This window comes from Stegodyphus dumicola, chromosome 5 (genome assembly GCF_044657685.1).
Source record: "Stegodyphus dumicola isolate Sdum_Otavi_A_Nest chromosome 5, ASM4465768v1".
In the NCBI taxonomy this organism is placed as follows: domain Eukaryota; kingdom Metazoa; phylum Arthropoda; class Arachnida; order Araneae; family Eresidae; genus Stegodyphus; species Stegodyphus dumicola.
Genome location: NC_140772.1, coordinates 135570660 through 135592268, shown reverse-complemented (window position 1 = coordinate 135592268; position 21609 = coordinate 135570660). Strand labels below are relative to the sequence as shown.

The 21609-nt window shown below is 33.0% G+C and overlaps 1 protein-coding gene across 1 annotated transcript in view; it reads right to left on the bottom strand.

Annotated features, from left to right (window-relative positions):
* The window catches only part of LOC118180848 (hemicentin-2-like), a 954557-nt gene that overhangs the window by 185720 nt on the left and 747228 nt on the right, over nucleotides 1-21609 (bottom strand). Inside the window, exon 10 of the mRNA XM_085817090.1 lies at nucleotides 13498-13779. Coding sequence (XP_085673216.1) covers nucleotides 13498-13779 — 282 coding nt within the window. The remainder of the gene's footprint in view (nucleotides 1-13497; nucleotides 13780-21609) is intronic.

The window sequence follows — 21609 nt, the reverse complement described above, 5'->3', positions numbered from 1 at the left end:
TCTTGTCGCATTATATTGAGTTGATTTAAATTTATAAGTCTGTTTAGATTAATCATTTATTTTTCTTTAATAAACATCTTATATAAAATGTTTTTGTGTACAGTTTCATACAAATACACCATTACACATGGCATATTAATTTTAAGAGAGTAAAGGTGCTGACAAGATTCCAAAGAAATTCCGTTTACAATTCAGATTTCATAAAAATGAGATTTTCCTGCTTGTATGAGTGATTTCTCTGAACTAGCCGTTTAAATTTCATGAAAGTTATACGAATCATGTAAATATTGTACCCGCATAATTTTAAAATCGATAATATAACGTCTGTTATGTCAGAAGTTTAGCCCCAGATCTCTTTAATACTGACATAATTTTCCAACTAACTATGTGTAATTTCTTTATATCTCATATTTGTAAATAACTACATATATTAAAAGCAACCCTTTATTAATTATACAAAAGGTAAACAGAATTATTAAACTAAATAAATTTAATACGAGTATATTAGGACAAGATAAAATACAGTCATGTAAAGAAAAAATACGCCTTGACAGCGAAACGTCCCGACGGCGAAACATCCCGCCGGGGAAATGGCCAAGGTGAAATGGCGACGACGAAAAGTCCTAGACCCGAATTTCACGCTGAAGCAAACTGAAACTGATTTAGAGAGTATAACTTTTTTGTCTTCTAACCCAGGCTTTTATTCTGAACGTACACATTTTCGCACTTCCTGATTATTTTTCTAGATGGACCCGCTAACTACTGCAGCTTCAAACGTATTTCAAAATTATAAAAGCTACTGATGTGGTTCTTTAAAGAAGAGGCGTATATTGCGCTAATTTATCTATATCGATTTATTAAAATGCGTAGCTAAAACGAAATAAAAAGGAACTGTTTAAGTTGGCCTTAACTGTAAATGCTTCTTTAGGAATCAATATCATGATTTCAACGATTTTCAAATTATTACACCCACACACACTTATATATATATTTGAATAAAATATGTATAAAATACAACAATTCGAATATGATTTCATAGTGCTTTTGAACCATTTTTAAGATGTATTATAACAACATTATTTGAAATATTACGCAAAGGATAATTAAAAGAATATAAACAATATATATATTTAAACATACTCACACTGTGCCCACAAATATCCTTATCCAGTTTTTACTTTCACAAAGGTCGATCGTAGACATATACTTGCACTTATCAAATCGTTTAGAATGACGCAAAGATTCATGTTTGAACGTTTTTCAAGTTAAAGATATAAATTTTGGAAAATTATAAAATCTAACATTTTACATGTTCCTCCGGTTCGTATTATTATGTTAAAAATTTTGTAACTATCAAAAAAAGGTACTTCCATGCCTCAGGTTTATGCTGAACCTTTGACCTATTTTGAACTATACTCGAGAAGAAAGACTTTAATTAACAATTCTTGGAGAAAGCTACCGTCACAGCTATGGTAGTACTGAACCTGGTACTGCTATTGGTTTCAACGGTGACAAGAAGCACCAAACTATTCTGCCTCGGTGATTTCAAGACATTTAAGGACCCTCAGGTTATCCTGTGATACTAAAACTTTTCCAACTTGCGCGAAATGTAAAAACCATGAAGCTACTGCACAGCATCTATTTAGTTGTGTTGGCTTCGTGCGTGAAGATCTGCTGAAGGGATCTAATTTCGTGCTGGAAGCTATGAAGATGAATGAACATATGGATCTGAACTGAATTCAGACCAGAAGGAATAGTAAGAAGAAGAAAAAAGGTTTTGTACTCGTTTATAAAAATTAAAATGCGAAATGTAGTCTCCCGTACGACAAAATTTGACCGAGATATTAGATATAAAATTCGGCAGCCATATTCAAGGGCTGTGCACAGATTCAAGTGCATAATGTTTGCGTTTGAACATTATTAAAAATTAAGTATTGTTTAGAAGAAGGGTTCTGATTTTCAGGGATTATGTGACAAGACCTTCTATGAGAATGTTTTAGAAAATTATTGGCCAAAAATATGTATATAAAAATGATAATTTAAATTAGCAATAGCCCCTTAATTCCTCATTTTAATTGGGTATTTCACATCTCTATTCAAAAAATAGTAATATCTTTTTCTGGATTGCGTCATTTCTAGCTCATTCCATATTATATGACATTCATATAAGTGTGACGTAGGTAATTCGGAACTTAACATTTCCTGAACTGAAACCTTTCTCTTTATAAGAGATTCCCATATTGGATAGCTACACATTTTGCTTCTGTTGCAACTAAGACGCTGCTGCGCTACTTTCTTCCTATCGCAACAGTATCAGAAATGTAAATATTCCGCAAATAAGAACAATTTTCTGTGCACAAATGTCAATTTAAATAAAAATGAAAATTTAATTTGTCTAAACCGTAAAGTTTGTTGCTTATTAAGGATCCACATCCATTTTATCTATTCCTACAACATTAAATATATATATATATATATATACATTTCAAAAAAGAGAACTTATCGAACTCATGGCCTAGGACATTGGCAGGCTTATATATTCTCACGTAATTTCGTACTTCGTAATATTATTTCCATTCATTAAAAATGAAAAATATTTTTACCTTAACGAGTTTTTTTACGATTACCAGTTTTTTATTATAAAGTATTAATAACGCAATTTTAGATTTTGAAAACTTATAAATTGCTTGTGTGAAAATGTTTCCGTCATACCATACATAACAAAATTATACCTAATAACACTACTAAATCACAAAAGACTATTACTGAATGACATTTAAAGGTGAAAAAGTCAACCTCGAATTAGATTAATTTATTAACCGAATACTCAAAGCAAATTCAAAATAATCTCAAAAACTGCTAAATTTCAATTTGAATATCTCGGTCAAATTTTGTTGTACACCAGCCAAACATTTTGTACTGAATTTTTTATATCAAAATAATATTTCATTTTTACTTTCTTGTACGAAGTAAAAAGGAAGTATTGTAATCGCGTAAAGTTTCAGGCAGAATATTTCAACGAAATATCCATTTTGACCGCTATTTAATGCAATTTAACGATGTTTTTGCGTGACATCTGTACGTAAGGACAGAATAAAAAACTCTTTTAATCTAAAAAGTTATGAAACTGCTTTAAAATGAATTCTGAAGAGAATTTTTCGTGGCGTCTGTACGTACGTATCTCGCATAACTCAAACACGAGTAGCCTCAGAACGTTGAGATTTTGTACATAGGACTGCTATAACATGTAGATCTGCACCTCATATTTTCGTTGCAATCGGCCACGCCAAACGTATATAAATATTTTTTTATATATATCCACTCTGTTACTCGGCTCAGTGATCTCACTTTCTTTGGTCTTATATGCTTGTAAATTGTGCATTTTGTGCTTTAAGAATGATTGAATTATGTTGTTTTTATCTTCCGGTTAAGATTTTTATGCCTATAATGCCTTTAGTAAATCTGCAAGGAATATTTGTACAATTAATCAACAATTCAAAAGCTGTTTAAGTGCGGTTAAGCCTAATTTTTAAATAACATGGCTGTCATATTTGTTTACATTTGAAGCAGCAGAATAGTAGATTTGTTGCCAATCTAGAGAGACTAAGCTTCGCAACAACAAAGCGAACGCCTTCATTTATTATTCCGAATTAAATCATGCTTAATGCTTTCTGGAATTTTTTTGAGGAAATAAGTGTTTAAGATTTACTTCGTAATTTGTAACATAGGTATTTTGAGTTTTTATGTATTTTTGCCTTGCCGCGAAGTGAGAACTAAATTTATTGAATAAGAAATACTAAATCGTCTGTGAAAAACTGTTCCTTTTTGTTTTGTATGCTTAATTTCTTTTATACATCGTTCTAGATTTATGATAGAACATATATAAAATGTATTCGAATAGAACATGTGGCAACGATTAGATAATTCTTCAAATGATATGAATTTTGTGCATTCTGAGTTATAAAATGACATTCTGTGTTATAAAATGATCATTCTGAGTTATAATATGCAGATAATATGGACATTCTGAGTTATAATATGCAGATAATATGGACATTCTGAGTTATAATATGCTGCTATAATATCATAATATGAACAATTCTGCGTTATAATAATAAGCCGTTCGAATTCTGAGTTATAATAATACTTTACGTTGGTCATAATAATCTTCTAATTTTTATAATTTGGGCATTGTCATTCACGATCGCTTTTTGGATTATTAGACTTGCTGTTTGTGACTTACTAATACTGAAAGGAGGCCTGGCGGTTTGGATTCTTTTGAATGGTAAGTTTTTCTTTGATATTCGGGATGTTGGCACCTAACTTGAGTTAGAGCTAGGCTACTGTTTTCAAAGGAGTTATGGAGAACGCTCCACCTGTTATTGATAATGCATTTATTGAAAGCACTTTTAGTCGGTTAAGTAGCAGTGGTAATGATGATCAAGTTATCGCTTTTAAGCAAATACTTGAAAATGAGCACTCTAACTTGATGTCACAACCTCAAAAGGATAATAAAACTAATGATTGGGTTAAATTTCTTGAAAATGTATTACTAAAAATGAATGCACAACTAGCGAAAGAAAAAATGGGAAAGTTAAGCGTAAGCTCAACGAAACCAAAAAGTACAGTTACTAGAACCCCTAGTATTGAAAAACAAAAGCAAAACGTCGTCACAGACGCTCATGGTTTTACTACCCTGAGACTCGCGCATAGGCGTACTAGATCGAACTCTGAATATGAGGCCCTGGCCGAAAAAAATAAATACGAAACGCTTAATCCTGATGATCAAATGGAGCAAGATAGTGAAAGCGCAAATGATTTTGTCGAATCCCCCAAAAAAAAAAAAAAACTGCAGGGCATATATCCCCAATTGTACTTGATGATTTTAACTCCAACTGGGACAAACTTAAAGAAGAGATAGAGGCTTTAGGCATGAAAGTTAACCTAACTGGAGACACTCTCAAGATTAAAGTTTTTGACTCCGAAGACTACAGAGTAGTCACTAAAATGTTAAAGGATAGGGGGATAAGAAAACACCCACGAAATACTAATACTGAATTACTTATAAAAGAAATCAAGGATCAAGGAATTCCTATTGAAAACATTAGGCAGCTTAAAAGCTTTAAAGATGTTAGCGTGACCCCTCTCCCGCTCTTTGTAGCTGAATGTAAGAGCAATGTAGAAGATAAAATGTTTTATCAAATCAAGACCCTAAGAGGACTAGATGTTCGCATAGAAACGTATAAATCGCGACCAGGGCCCGTGCAGTACCATATGTGTCAGCGCTATGGACACACACCACCCCTGCGTCATTACAAAGTGCGCTGTCTGAAATGGGCCGAATATCATGAAACTCATACTTGTAAGATAACTAGAGAGCAAAAACCAGCTATCTGCGCCCTTTGCGGAGGTCCCCACGTCTCATCGTATAAAGGTTGTTCGCAGCCTCCTGAAAACATTTAAAAAAGCATAGAAAATCATAAGAAACTAAAAGCAGCTAAACCAAGAAAATTTGAACTAAAGGATTATAAATTTCCTGCACTTCCTAGTGATAACCCTAAAGTTTAGCCTTCGGTTTGGGTAAAACCTACTGAAGACCCGCCCACCTTTTTCGATTGGTTCAAAACACAGGTGGAAAAAAAGCGAAAGAATTATTCAATTAGTTTAATAATGCTAAAAATATATTAGCAAAACTTGAAGTTGGCATGAAAGCCTTCGAATACTTTACTACTCTTGATTATGAATTTTACTTCAAATCAAAATATTAATACTGTGATGGCAGCCAACGCCGGCTTTTTGAAAGTTTACTATTTCAATGCTAGAGGCATTAAAAATCAACTCCCCGAAATCGGAGAATTTTTAGATAAAAATCAGATTGACATAATACTAATTAACGAGACCCACCTTAAAGACCTTAAAGCAGGACCAATTCCGTCTCTCGTATTAATCACATGCTTGTCACGCACCACTCAGAAGCTGGAGATTGCAAACTTAATGGCTGAAGAGCTAGGAAAAGATTTCAAGCCTCACCCTGAAGAAAACACTGAGCTTGAAGAAGAAATTCAGTACTCGATTCAATCTCTGAAAGGCAGCACCCCCTCTAATTTTATTGAACTCACCTCTCCCAGAGAATTAAGGCAAATTATTAAACAACTTAAAGTCCGAAAAGCAAAAGGCTTTGATGAAATTTGTAACGATGCTCTCAAAGCTCTTCCTAGAAAATGCATTATTTTGCTCACAAAAAATTTTAATGCTTGCATAAAGCCGAGATATTTTCCGCAACAATGGAAACATACTATAATTATCACCATCCCCAAACCGGGAAAAGATCCTAAATTTGTCACGAGCTACCGTCCTATTAGCCTGCTTTGGGAAAATATTTGAAAGAATTCTCAAAATTAGACTGACAAATTCATCGATAGCTCATAATTCGGCTTTAGAAGTGGACATTCAATCACTCATCAAGTTCTGAACTTTGTTGACTATGTTGCAAATAGTTTTCAGAAAAAGAAAGCAGTCGCTGCGTGCTTCCTCGATTTTGAAAAAGCTTTCGATCGAGTGTGGCACGCAGGACTAATCCACAAACTTAGTAACGTTGTGCTTCCAGTCACTCATCCAGCTCCTTATTTCATATCTTAAACGCAGGACTTTTCAAGTCAAGTGTGGAGACGCTATTTCTTGCAAGAAAATAATTTATAGTGGAGTTCCACAAGGAGCGGTTCTCGCCCCCTGTCTTTTCAACATCTATATTAACGACTTGCCAAGACTTCTTGACTGTAAAATTTTGAAATATGCAGACGATACGGTCGTCCTCCCGGATTAACTTAGCCCATTACTCGCCATGGACAAATTGCAGTTAAAAACTAACATCGTTAATAAATGGTGTGAGGATTGGAAGATAAATTTAAACTCAAGCAAATGTTGTGTTGTTCTTTTTAGACGATACAGAAAAGTGTAATGATCAATAATGAGATCAAAATTAAGAATGAAGTTGTTCCGAGTGAAAGCTCTGACAAATATTTAGGAGTCATTATTGATAACCGGCTCACATTCGCCTATCATGTGAAAGCAGTGGCAGATAAAGCAAATACGGCTTTTCGTGCAGTTTACAAGCCTAATAGGCAAGAACTCTAAATTATCACTCAAAATCAAAAGAACTCTCTGTATCACCTTAATAAGTCCTATCATGCTTTATGCCATGCCATCTTGGGCAACCACCAATAAAACAGAGCGTGCTAAACTCGATATTCTCCAGAATAAAATTCTACTTTCCATAGCGAAAGCTCCCTGGTATGTGAGAAATGCGGATATTCAACACGACCTTAAGGTAAAAGCCATGCACGAACAGATATTAATCCCTTCTGATAATTTCTTCGAAAGTTTAAGTGACTCAGGATACGCCTTTCTCCGAAGTTTGTGTGACTACGATCCTACAATTGAAATCGTGGTAAAAAGACCCCGTACAATACACCATAACGCATCTTGGTAACTGTAAATATGTAAATAGTTCATTTTTCTTCGTATTTAATCAAGTATTCTGTATTCATGACTGTATGTTTAATTCCAAGATTTGAAGTGGAAATTGTGCTGCGTTTTTCGTTGACACGCCCACGTGGGCGTATCTGCGAATAAATTTTAACGTGTCTTCATGTGATGTGACTTTTAAGTGATTGGAAATTCTACAAAATTTTATGAATTTTGTGTTTTTGACCAAAGACGATTGTGTGTAAATGCAAATTATACTAATTTTTATAAACTTTGTGTTTTTGACCAAAGTTTGATTGAACTTTGATGTTTCGGTGCATGTTAAGGACATTACTGATTAATTGAACGCAGACTTAAACTGTTTTCCTATCTTGTGGCAAAGTGCTCTCAATTTAGAATGCTTCTCCTTAAATAACTGCGAATTAATATCTAGCAGAGACTGATGCGAGTTTTTGGAAAAGATTGCTTTACAACTTAAAGATCTATGGAAACCTTTGCTTCCCTAGGACTAGGTTACTCCGAACCTTTTTTCAAGAGTTTTTGAATGCATTCTACGCCTCTGGGTGATTAGGTGTACCAATAATACATCTTCTGTTTGATATAAACGTGAAAGGCCTAAGGCATACTTGATCTATTGGTGATAACTCACAGTAGGTGGTACCAAATGCGAGTGGAAGCTAAAGGTAAAGGTTATAATATGACAGAAATGTAATGCTGTTAAGTGAACCTAGCGCTAGAGTGTCGCTATGGTAAACAAATATAGTGGATTTTAAAAGAGTGCATTTATTCTATTGTGGTTTATGCGCTATCGACGAAGTAGATTTAATTCAATCCAATAAGTTTAAATGAAATGTAAGAAAAATGTGTATAATTTGATATTCCGTACAAGGAAGTCATGTGGTATACACATCAGATTTTTTATATTGAGGAATAGAGGAAGGTGTAAAAAAGTTATATTTCATATTTTACACAAAACTAATTTTAGATATAGTAATTTACAATTTAAAAATAAGAAAACACGAATCTTTGAGTTCTTTTAAACATTTTTGTGATTGGAAGTGTGTATCTGCGACCAATGTTTGCGAAAATAAAGGCCGTGTAAGAACTTTTGTGAACACGGAGTAATGGGAATTTTGAACCTTTTGTAATTAATAAAGTACAATGAAAATTTTGTTTTATTCAGATCATATCATAAGCTAGAATCTGTATTTGGAGAACCTCTCATAAACAGTTTTTATAATACTCCCTTCCTTATTTGGGAAAATATTTCTAACTGGAAATACATGTCTAGGATTAATATTAAAAACATCGAGGCCTTTAGCTCTCTCTATCATGCACTTTCTGTTACTCCACGAAATTTGAATTTTTTAAAACTTTATTACCACTGCTATAAGAACAAATGGCAAAGGTTAATACAATACACTTAGTATATTTGATTATTTCATAACATCACAACATTTTTGTGATAATGAAAGAAAACAAAATGTTAAAACGTATGTTTTTTTTAATGTTACAAAATGTTAAAACGAAAGGAATGAAATGGAGTTTTATTTAGTAAAATATTATACTCGTATTCCCTCTTTTATGGAACTCTAGGTGTTTTGATGTTAGTACATCATAAGAATAATACATCACAAATATAGCTATTAAGTGGAAATGAGTAGTTTCTTTTTTCTGTTTTCCTGAATTTTTGCTGTCTTGTCTGAAAATGATATATATGCGTTTTCTGTAATGCCTTTTAAAAGTTCACGGACACTTTGTAAAAATTATGACAGAAATCAGTTGCGATTGATAAAATTAGACAAATAAATAATTAGGTTTATACTATTCATTTATAAAGAATGCCATTTGTAAATATCAGAAAATATAATTTATGAAATTCTAATAAAGGAAACTCAAACTTAGATTAAAAATGTATCGTAAAATAACACTACATGTTTTTAAAAGTTTCTGCTCATCACTTTCTCTTTCAACAGTGCCCTAATCTTAAACTCATAAATATTGATTTACAAAATTTATACTCTTATATGCTAATTTTACAAAAAGAAAAGAAAAAAAAATATAATAAATTGGGTTTGAAACATGCAAAAGTATTCACAAATTAAGTAAGTATAATTCAAAAATGAAATTCTCTTTAAGAAAGTTTTACTTTTCCCCAAACGTACTTACAAATTTCTGTCCTCAGAAGTCAATAAGTAAAAAAGTCTGAAAAAATGATGCAAGAAGTTGTTATTCTCAGAAGCAATAATAGAAGGTCTGCATTCTTTAATGTGTTGTAAATGAGGTTATAATTTAAGTGCTTTTGCAACATTTTCTATGATTGTAATATGTATCCATTTCTCCTTTCCAGATGTGAAAACAAGATGCATCTCAATCAACAAGACCGACATTAACATTTACATTTCAAATTTACTGTTTTTAGGTAATGGTAATTCCCAGATGAATGTCAAATATAAAGAAATAAAACATTTATTTAATGAATTCTCCTTTCAGAGAAATTCTTAATTAGTGGAATTAATCTCAAAGGAAGGAAATCGATTTTTTCTGCTGATTAATAACTTATTTTACTTAATGCTTCAAGAAACCGAAACAAGGAAGAATTTTGCACATTTACTTTCCAAATGACTATCTCATTATGCAAATGCACAATATCTGGAACTAAGAGAATGATTTTGGAAAAGTTCGGAGTTAGTGCTAAAATGTATTATTTAATGTGCTATTTAACGAAGTGTACATTGAATTTCAGTTACTGATAAATTACCAAATTTTACTACATCATTCTGACTCATAAAATTTCTAATACACTCTTCAGTATAATCGTAGTGGAGAATTCGGGGAGGGAGGCTTGCTATGGGGCTGAAACCTCTCTCAGAGCCAAATCAGAATATTAGATTATTTTTAAATTACTGAAGTTTTCTGTCACCCTAAAAGGGACGCTAGTTCCAAATGGGATATTAGTCTTGAAACGGCATTTTTTTATGAACAAGGCGGTTAGAATAAATGGAGTAAGCCTTCTCCGGATGTCCCGTGCAATGAATTCATGACACTTCTCGCCTTATAATGGCCGCTGCCACAGGCGAACTTATGGTTGGTTTTGATTGCATTCTAATCGATGTTGTCTATGTGTTAGCTATACACGACTGAACTTTATAAGTTTTCCATTTTAATTTTAATACTTAACATAATTAATTTTCTACTTAGTATACAGAAAAATTACAAGGACTACAAATAATTGTTTCAAATTTAATCCAATCAAGGTACATGAAAATGTGTAAATGGTAAATATAATACAATTGTATACGCGGTTAAAGCTGGAATGCCAGTGAAAGCTTCAACGGTATTTTATGAAAATTAGGCCTAAACACAATTTTCTGATTCTGTGGATGTTGATATTTGCTCTCAAAATCAGTGTAATTTTATTTAACGGTATGTTTCGAAGTCTTATTCGTACGTTGTATGGTGACCATGATGGTGATTTCACTTTTGTAACGTGATGCTTACTCATCTATTCTAACCTCCTTTGTGTTGAATGACTATAAACCGCGTATCATTCTTCCATTTGTTGCCATAAAATATTGTCGGTGTGTATTTGTCGCATGACGAGAACATCGCAGACATGAGTTTTCAGGTTTTAATAATTGTGAAAAGATACTCGCATAATCCTTTGCGAGAGAAAGATGGAAAGAAGGATAACTTTTACTTTTATATTTTTTATTAACTAATAAATATTTGCTGAAAATGTAAACTTTAGCATATAATATTAGTGCAACTTATAGCACTTAATAGAATTTTAAATTGATATAGTACGTCATTATTACTAAATTATTTTTTATAAAGTTTTACTGGTAATGTTTCATGTAAAAGAAAGTTAAGTAACTACATACCCTTATCTATAAGAAAATTGCTATTCTTCACTTTTGTTAATCTGATACTCTTATAGTGAAAATTATTTCTCTTTTTTTAATTTCTTGTTTTGTTTTTATAAATTTATTAGGTAATAAAAACATGAAAGTAAAAATTATCCTTCTTTCCATCTTGCGCTCACAAATCTTTATGCGATTATCCATTTACATTTATTAAAGCCTGAAAAACGAATGTCTGAGATGTTATCGTCATGCGATGATTTGTAGGTACTTTATTTTTTACCGCGCTATTTTCGACGACGACTTTTATAAAATTGCGAAGTTCTTGAACCGCTTTATTTTCGACGACAATATTTTTTTTTTTCTTTTCTCCCACGATGTGTTGTGCCACGACGTTTTCGCCTTGCGTTATTTTATCCGCGATGTTTTCGGCTGTAATCCACGATTACAGAAGTTCAGAATAGGATATTAGTTCATAAAGATATTCTATCTTCGTTTTTCTGTTTGGTATCCGGCTCAGGGAACATAACGATTTCGACATCTTGGTCAAATGTTATGAGGATGAACTTCTTGAAAATGATGCCTTCAATAACATTCATCAACAAGTCCATGCTGAATATTTATTAAGAAAAAGACAAATGAAGGAATATTCAGACTCTAAATAGTTGGTTTTCGAAATATTAAATGGATGTGAGAAAGAGATGTTTACCAACTCACACAAGCTTTTTAGAATAGTTGTAGCGATACCAGTGACAAGAGCAACTCCAGAAAGGTGCTAAGGTCCCTAAGAAGTCTGAAGACGTACTTGAGAAATGCAGCAACGGAAAAGAAACTTATCGCTCAACAGAGTCATTTAATTGACAAATTAAGAACAGATATTATAATACAGACATAAATATTAATGAAGTGCTCAATAAGTTAGGCTGAAAGAGCAGTCGTATGTATATCGCCTTATAATTTTCTGTGATATTCTAATTTGTTTAGTTTAATGTTTAATATCAATGTATGTTGTTGTAACGTTTAATAATTGAAAGTATCTGGTACTATTTTCTTTACCGATCACCGTCAGGTCTTTAAAATGTAAGTTAGATTTTTTTCCATAAGACATAACCCGATACATAAATTTATGATAATATATTAAGGAAACACCTTCATTCATTCCAGGATAATTTGGAAACGGGACGACAATACATAATTTTAATAACTTTCACCTCTTCCTTATCAAACTCCTGGAATCGCCAAAGAATGATCGTAATATAAAATGCTCAGATAGCAATAGACAGTTTAGAAAATTTCAGTGTTTTCAAAAACTCAATATGTGATCTCTGGTGTAAAAAAGCATCTCCCATTGCTGGTAGGAAACCTCTCTTATCACCGATATAGTTGCCAAAATAAACGTAATTTCTTCCCTCTACTCAATACATTTGCTTTAAATAAATTTAAAAAAAAACAAGAAATTTGGAAATAAGACACATCTGAAACTCACAGTGAAGTATTTGATTTATATTGTCTGAACTAATAACAAATTAAGTTGCTGAACATGTTCTCATATGTAAAACAAAAACAAGCAGTCCAAAAAATATCCAGATTTAGGCTTACTCTATAACCTTTTGTTCTGAAATTTTTAAAACTCTGTACGCGATATATCTGGTACAATTATAATGCATAAAAATGTATGCCTATTTTTTCTATTATTTCACTTAAGTGTAACAAATAATTTAACTCCCACCATAGACGGAATCTGTGTTTCTGCTTAAAGAGAGGCCAATTTTACAGCATGATTGATATTATTAGAACATATCTCTTGTCTCTTGTTTTCGCCACAATGTTACATTTACCAGACGTAGGTTTCTGATTAACACAATTACTACATCGTTGTCATTTCTCTATCGTATAAATGGTTGATTCACTTGATTGCATTTATGATTTTTCTTATTTATTTTATTTATGTGATTCTGGTCAACCGATTACGATTACTCATTTGAGCGTATACATTGCACTGAAAGGTATGAAATATTTGTTCACAAATTTCAGAGAACATGCCGCTAATGTGAGAGCTACTAAATCTTTTAATCCACTTTTTTCCAACAGTAATTCTAAGACTTTGTAAATTATTATACTGAAATACAGGAGCACGTTCTTTACTTACCTGGCAAAGATGTCAACTGCAGTTTGCAAGGATCTGATGGACCCATAGAGTTCGTACTTATACAAGAGTATCGGGCAAGATTTTCGTTGTGATCCTCATTAGTTAACACCAACGTACTCTCATGCCTTCCACTTCGTCGTACGATATCTCGGTCTCCGTTCAACGATACATTGTCCCGGAACCAGGAAAAGTTTGTGACGGCCGGATAAGCAACTGATCGACAGATAAGAACAATATTCCTCTGGTCATCATAGTCCTTCCTAATGCTGCACTCCGGCCTGTCTGCAAGAAGATTCAGATTTAAAGAATAAGAACATGCAAGAAAACTAGCGAAATTATTTCCTCTCAAATGTAAACTTTAAGTAAAATATTCATAATATTGGTTGTTATATTCCTTAATAACATCGCAAGTTGCCTCACATTCCTCTGCATGACATTTTGGACATGCTTAACATGATCTGATAATAATGCATTTTTTATTTTATATCTGACATTTTAATTTTAAATATTTTAATAAAACACAGGAAATAAATTAAGAATCTTTAAAGTAAAAATTATATTTATGATTTAAATTGTTAATTTATAGTAATAAGATGTCGAGGTCATTTAAAAATCATATCATATATTGTATATGAGTGGCTAGCGCGTCGCGCAGCTGCACCACTGGTCCGGGGTTCGATCTCCGGGATGGCCAAGGTTGACTAAACCTTTCTTCATTTGAGTGGGTCGATAAAATGAGTACCAAGTTCGCTTGGGGACTAAAGACCGGGGTCTTGCGATTACTTCTCACTTGCCCAGGGCATATACTGATGCACTCCGGGGCCCAAGGTCAATAAAGCATTTTTCGGGGCACTGCAGGCCGTGGCCCACTAAGGCTGTTGCACCACTGAGTCTTAGTTTATTTTACTCGTATATAAAGCTTCGTATCCATGCTCTAAAATAAAGACCATAAGCAGATGGGGCAAATGGGAATCAAATATTTTATTTTTTATAATGATTATAATTTTTTTTAAATATAAGCATTGAGTCAGAAAACCGAAAGGTAGAACGCGTAAAATTAATATTTCTTCATTTAAAAGTGCCAAAGCACGTATATTTGCGTCATTTAAAACTTTTATGTGACTGTCTACGACCAATGATTGTGAAAGAAAAAAAGCCGGGTATTCATTTTCGAAGACATAAAGATTATATATAAGATATACAATATGAAATAAAATTACTAACTTTAATTTAACAATAGTATTTATAATTCCTGATTTTACTTTGGCTACGTCCCCTTCTTGGAATCTATGGGTCATTTACGCTTGCGAAAGTTAGATCGCCTAAAATTCATATTTCTTAATTTAAAAATGCCAAGGCATAAATATTTGCGTCATTTAAAGCATTTTTGTGATTGGCTATGACCAATGGTTGTAAAAATAAAAGCCGGGTACGAGCTTTTCAAGATACAGAGTCTAGATATGATATGATATAAAATATGAAAGAAAAATTTTTACTAACTTTAATTTATCAATGGTCCTTTTAATTCCTAATTTTATTCTGGTTACATCCCCTTCCTGCGATATATGCGTCATACCTGAAAACTAATCCGCATTTTGTCATTTTTAATCCTGCTAGGTAGTTATGCTCTTGTTCACTCGCAGTCCAAAATTTAAGCGAAGCAATTAACACTGTAATTACGCTTTGCTGAGATGCCTCCCTTTCGCTGTGCTAACGTGCATTCTCCTTTTTAATCTCGAAATGTGATAAGTTGTATATAGAATTACGGGTCACACTATTAGTGATGTGTAAACCAAGATTATATGTCCTAAGAAATTATTCGTCAAGAAATAAAAGTATGTGGTGAATCTGCAGCTACTTTTGGTCTCCAAATTCAATCCGCCTCTTAATGCATTTTAACCATAGCCAATAACATTTGTAACCATCCGGGCCTGACTAAAATTAATTGGTATTTTCTCTCTCACACATCCTAAAATACTGCTGTCTTCAGATTATAAAACCAACATCTACAAAATTATCACACACACACATATGTGTCTTATACACATAATTATTTATGCGTATTTTTGTTGATGTGTGCAATGAATATTTATGGCCAGAGGAATCTTTCTTAACTAATAGTTGATATCTTGTCACTTTATATAAAATACTTAACCGTCACGATAAATATTCTGTCTGATTAAGGAAACAAGTGTATTATTTTTAACTCTTTAATGCAATTTTCTAGCTGAAATATTATTTGTTTATCACGCATTGTTATACAATGTGCTATTACAATTCGCAGAGCTGTCAGTGAATCTTTTCTATAATTTTTTAATTTTCTCATTGATAGTACTGTAATTTATTTATTTTCCTTAAATGATTTCTCATGAAAGCAGAGAAAAGAAACACAGTTATAATTTACAGCAACTTGATTCCCTTAATTCCAAACTGTATATTACATTTGGAATAAAATAAACAGCAATTTTTCTTTAAAAGTGTACTTAAATACTTAGACATTAATTTTAATCCATTTTGGGTGGAGAAATATTTGACGATAATTTAGAATCATCGAAGATCAAGAGGCTGAAACAAATGCCCAAGAAAAGCAGTAATCAGCATTCGTAGGAGAATCTAAAAACAGCTCTGGGAACAAAATTAAAAGAATAAACGAAAAGCTTCTAAATAGGCAAATATAATAGTGATCAAATCCACATAATTTTATACATACAAATGTAAGAAAATCTCATGGTCATATTTAAGTCCTGTTAATATAAAAGCTAACATAATCTACCTAATCCTACTCGAGTTTCAGATTTAAAGGCTCTGAAGAAATGATTTTTGTTTTAAGAAAATTCGAGGCAAGCTAAATAGATAGTATAACATGTTTTTAAATTTTGCAATGCCAAAAAATAAGATGGGAAATAAAAATATCAATAATAAAGAATATTTAGAATTACAAAATTTTCAAACAATTACTCTTTCCGTTGATTTTAAGAAAATATATCGGATAAACTATATTAGTTTTGGAAAAAAAAAACCAAACTACTCTTTTTAAGGTTTCCTGTCACAGCATTAAGAATGGTCCTTTATTTTACTCACTCTATAGCCTATATTTAATTCAATCATACAAATTAAATTACCTATTTGTTCAATATTTCTGATATGTGTAATTCCCTAAAGACATGCCAGTATCCATTAACCTATAGATAAATAGGAATTTCTTCACCAGAATTGATTGCCCAATTTTAAATTTTGAATTTAAATCTCGATTCATGGATGTCTAGACTAGGAAAATAAAACAATATATGTATAAAATGAATACGAAACGTAATATTATGGAAATCTGTCTTTTTTTAATTTATAAATGTCTGAAAAGAATTCCTTTATCAAATATAAAATGCCTTTATCGAAATTTTATTTTTTATTAGAATGCTTTCATCAAATATAAAAAATATTTTCTTGTTTCATTACTTACCTATTTTTATTTATGACTAAAAATTAAACTAATAAAAGAAAGAGTTAAAGACGGGAGTTAAAATAGTCTTCAAGTTTTTTCTTCGATGAAAATGAATTAAAAATTACGTAACCATCCATCTTTGTCATAGTGTAACTTTTCTTTTTTATTTCGGAAGCCTATTGGCATTTCTGTTTTCATTCACGAATCATTTTTTTAGAAGTTTGGCTGGCATTTTGCGAGAAGCCTAATATATTGTTTTTAAGAACCAGACGGGTTTTTGAATGTAACTTCGGATAGGAGTGTCCCGCATCATATCTTAAGAAAACTAAAATTTGGAAATTAGGGGCAGGTCACCAAAACCATCCAAGCAAGTAATTAAGAGGATAAAAAGGCAAAATTTTGAAAACGTAGCTCTGAAAACAGCTGATGAGAACATAGACATGCCCACGTACCAATTGCCTTGGACATAATATCCAGTCTTGGGAAGTCCAGGCTTGAAAATCCAGTCTTGAAAAGGGGGTTCAGTCACTCCTGACGCGATACAGGAATCACATCGTCTGTCGATGCTGAGGACAAGTTTGTCAAGGAGCTGTTGAAAAATCGTCTCCGATTCTTCTTGTAGCTCTAATTTCGGCTGCTTATAATTAGTCACGTGTTGCCGTCTCCCGAGAAGGTCCCATACCAGTTCTATGGGATTTAGACCTTGCAAGTCAAGCAATGCTTTAAATATCTTCCCTCTCCAAGAGCACCACTACAGTTACTGTACAATAAGTTGTAACGTTGTCGTCCATGAAGAGGAAATTTGATTCCACACCTCTAAACTGACACACATAAGCAAACAGAAACTCGATACAATAGTAAAACCCAAGAAGGGAACCTCTTTGCGAGATGTAGTTAGTAAGATACAAACCCCTAAACGAGAACTCCAGAGCCTTCGAAACAGTTCTTTTCGATGATTTTGGAGGGATGATTCCATGTTCATTTCCCTGTCCAGATGTTTATACGTCGAGCATCTCACGTGGGACTAAACTGGCTCTCATCCTGAAACATCTCTCGACCCTAATCCGTTTGTCTTTAGTTCTTACATTCACGGAGCCACTGGAGACGTTGTCTCCGATAAGAAGGCCTTAACGGCACAAAAAGTACTGGTCGTGCATATATACCACGTACGTGCAACTTCTCAGCCAAAATAAAGCACGATATAAGACATTCAAAAGTCTATTGCATGTGTCTTGCGTTATCTTACTTTGTTTCCCGCTTATACCTCCTCCCCAGCAGGATAATATGCTGGTCTTCCACCTCCATTGGTACTGGCAAACGACAACAGAACGGCTAGAATAGCTGTTCTTGCCGTTTAAATTATTCTCCAGCCTTGCGAAACGATGCTATGAGCGGCTCCGAACTCCTTTGTCACACTTCGACTTCTTTCAAGTTCCCAATCAAGGATGCTCGGGTAAAATCATACAGATTATGTCTGTTGTATTTCCTGTTGGCCGGATCACACAGTAGTGGTAACCAGACGTCGTTGAAATCGCTTTATACCGAGCAATAGCATTCAGCGAATTGCTGAGCATAAACCACCCTATGCGACACTCCTTCTGACACTCCCCCCTTTAAGTCATGTGGTATATATGTGCCTGTTCTTTCGTTACCGGTCCCAAATTTATTTCTCGATTCGTCTTTAGGTCAATCCTGTTTCCTTGGTCCACATTTGAGCCAGCTTCTCCACCTCATCCTTAATTTCTGCACACCAGTGTCTTTTAAAATTGCTGCTGGTCTGATGCTGCCAATTTTACCCAGCTTGCTTCATACACACATGGAAGTAAGGTACATTGTAAGAAAGGTGCCATAATTTAAAATTGTCTGTTTGTGGTTACACTATAAAGTATTTTCTCCCTCCTTTCCGCATGCCTTCGTGGTATAATTGGAAGCATACTCGACTCGTATTCGAGAGATCCAGGTTTCGTATCCCGTAGATGGCTTTGTTCAATGCTTTCCTACTTCAGAACATGTATTTCTTAAATTTATCTATAATAGCAAAATCTACAGACGCTAATTAGCGATTTATGATGTTAGACAAAATCAAACAGTGAAACAAAACGTCTGTTACGTGAAATGAATGATACGACTTTGAACTGTTCTAATAACATCCATTCACTGTGCCGTAGTTAAGAGGAAGCTAACGAGAATTTCTTGTGTTTTCTTTATTCACTCTAATTGAAGAACACTTTATAATTAAAGATGATTCGATAGCTGTTGTTTTTCTATAGATATATATTCAGTGCCTAATAATTTGTTTTCTCATCATGTTCTAAGAACATTCAGGTGCATTTAAATGCAGTTTATACAACAATTAGAGCAGGGATTCTTAACCTTATTCAACGTCTGGGCACATCTGACAAACAGAAAATTGCTGGCAGGCGCAGTTCAAAAAAGGTATAACGATTCTTAATATTTCTTTATTTTATTCCAGTCATAAACATCATAAACAATATCCTACACTAAAAAGATAACAGAAAATTCAAAATATCGGGTCAGTCCATAAGTTCGTGCGCATTAAGAGTACGCGTGGAATTCACTATCCCGCATTTACTTAAACAATACAATTTAGAACCTGTTGAAACTTGTCATCGTTTGACTAACATATTATTCAGTTCATCACCAACTTTCGTAAATATCGAACGCATTTTTAGAATCCATAGAAGATGAATATAGATAATCAGTACAAACGCGCTGTGCTACATTTTTTATTTTCGTGTGGTGAATCTGCCAGGTTTGCAGCGATAAAAATTAATAGTGTACATGGTGAACACACTATTCGTGTAAGGACTGCCCAGAAATGGTTTAAAAAATTTAAAGTTGGAAAAAGCAGCATTGATAATGAACCCCGTTCCGGATGTTTTGAACTGTTAGAACCAAATCGAATGATTCATTCAGAAGTTTATAGTGAACAATTTTGCCTTCTAAACTCAGAATTGATCAAAAAAAAAAAAAAAAAAAAAAAAAAAAAAAACGCCCACGATTGGTGAATATGAAGAAAGTGTTGTTTCATCATGATGACACTAGACCGCATTCAGCTCGAACAACGCTGCAAAAAATTAGTGAATTTAATTGGGAGCTTTTGCCACATCCTGCTTACTCCCCAGATATTGCCCAGAGTGATTTCAAATTATTTCGTGCCTTACAAAATTTTTTACAGGGAAAAAAATTAAATTCTAATCAGGATGTACACAATGAACATTCAAGTTTTTTTTTCATCAAAACCAGAGTCTTTCTATCACAATGGCATAAAGAAGCTGCCTGTAAGATGGCGAGACATTGTAGATAATGGAGAAAAAATATGTAATTGATTAAAATGTTAAATTGTGTTTTTTTATATTAATTAAAAATTTACCAAAAAAGGTGCACGAATTTATGGACTGACCCAATAGTTACAATTAATGTGATTTTTCGCATTGCATGTTATCCACAAATGTTTCAAAGTCAGGCGAATAAGATACTGATATAGTGTACAGCAGACAGGACGGATGTGAAAAAATGAGATATTTAAGATGAGGTAGAACACAAAAAGAACCTAAAATTCGGATGAAGTATAACCACTATCATCTCTCTTTGTTTAAAAAAGCAACAATTTCCTATAAATATTAACCAAGGATTCTTTGTGAAGGGAATACAAAAGCAAGAAATTTTGTAAACTATTTTTTCAATTAATTTTCTTAGAAGTTAAATTGACTTATAACATTTTGAATCTTTAAAAGAACAACTGGGCTTGGCTGTTAATAAAGGGTTTATGGGGTTCCAAACTTTTATCTTGGTAGCTAAGTGTGTAGGAACCTCGTGAACAGGTAAGCGAATATTCGCTTTAGTTCAGAAACAGATAGGTAAAACTCAAGAAGGGTTAATTACCCTTTATTTCTCAAAATAAGAACTTCACGGATGATCCCTTTCTCAGAGGGTACAGCAAAGCCTCCACTTGGGCTTGAACTCAAAGTAATAAGAAATAAAACTTAACTAAAAGATATAGCGGACGCTATCAAGTTTTCTAAGTGGTTGGCGCCTAAATATCAATTAAGTTGACGAAGCTATCAAGGGCCTGAGATACGACCCAGTATAGTAATAGCTTAGGAAGAGTGTAGCCAAAAGGCAAACACGCGTTATTTAGAATGTCTGGCTCTCTAATGAGGTCAGTGGAACTTCGACTTAAATACCTCATTTACTCATTGGCATTAACCGCGATTCTAAAAACACATTCTGGTAGGAAATTGTAAGCTGAAATTAAGAAGGACAGGAAGTAGCTTTAACTAGAGGTAACTTTTAAAAACTTAGGATAAACCTTACAGGTGTTTATATGCTGTTGTATAATTACTTATTCTAGTATTTATTTTTATAACTTTCCATTCATTATATTGATTTTTAGATTAATGAAAAATATAAAAATATTGTTTAAAAATAACCAGGCAATATATATTATCTGACAATAATTCTAACAGCTGAAGAAGAGCAGTGAGGCCATTCGGAGAGTTAAGAAATGAATAAAAGCAAGTAAAATAACAAATATTTTTATCTCCAGCGCGCTACAATCCATCGGAAATTTTAAAAATATGATCTTTTTGAATATTTTGTGGTTTTTTGTTGAATTTAGTTATATGTGGGGGTAAGTGCGAAGAGCATGA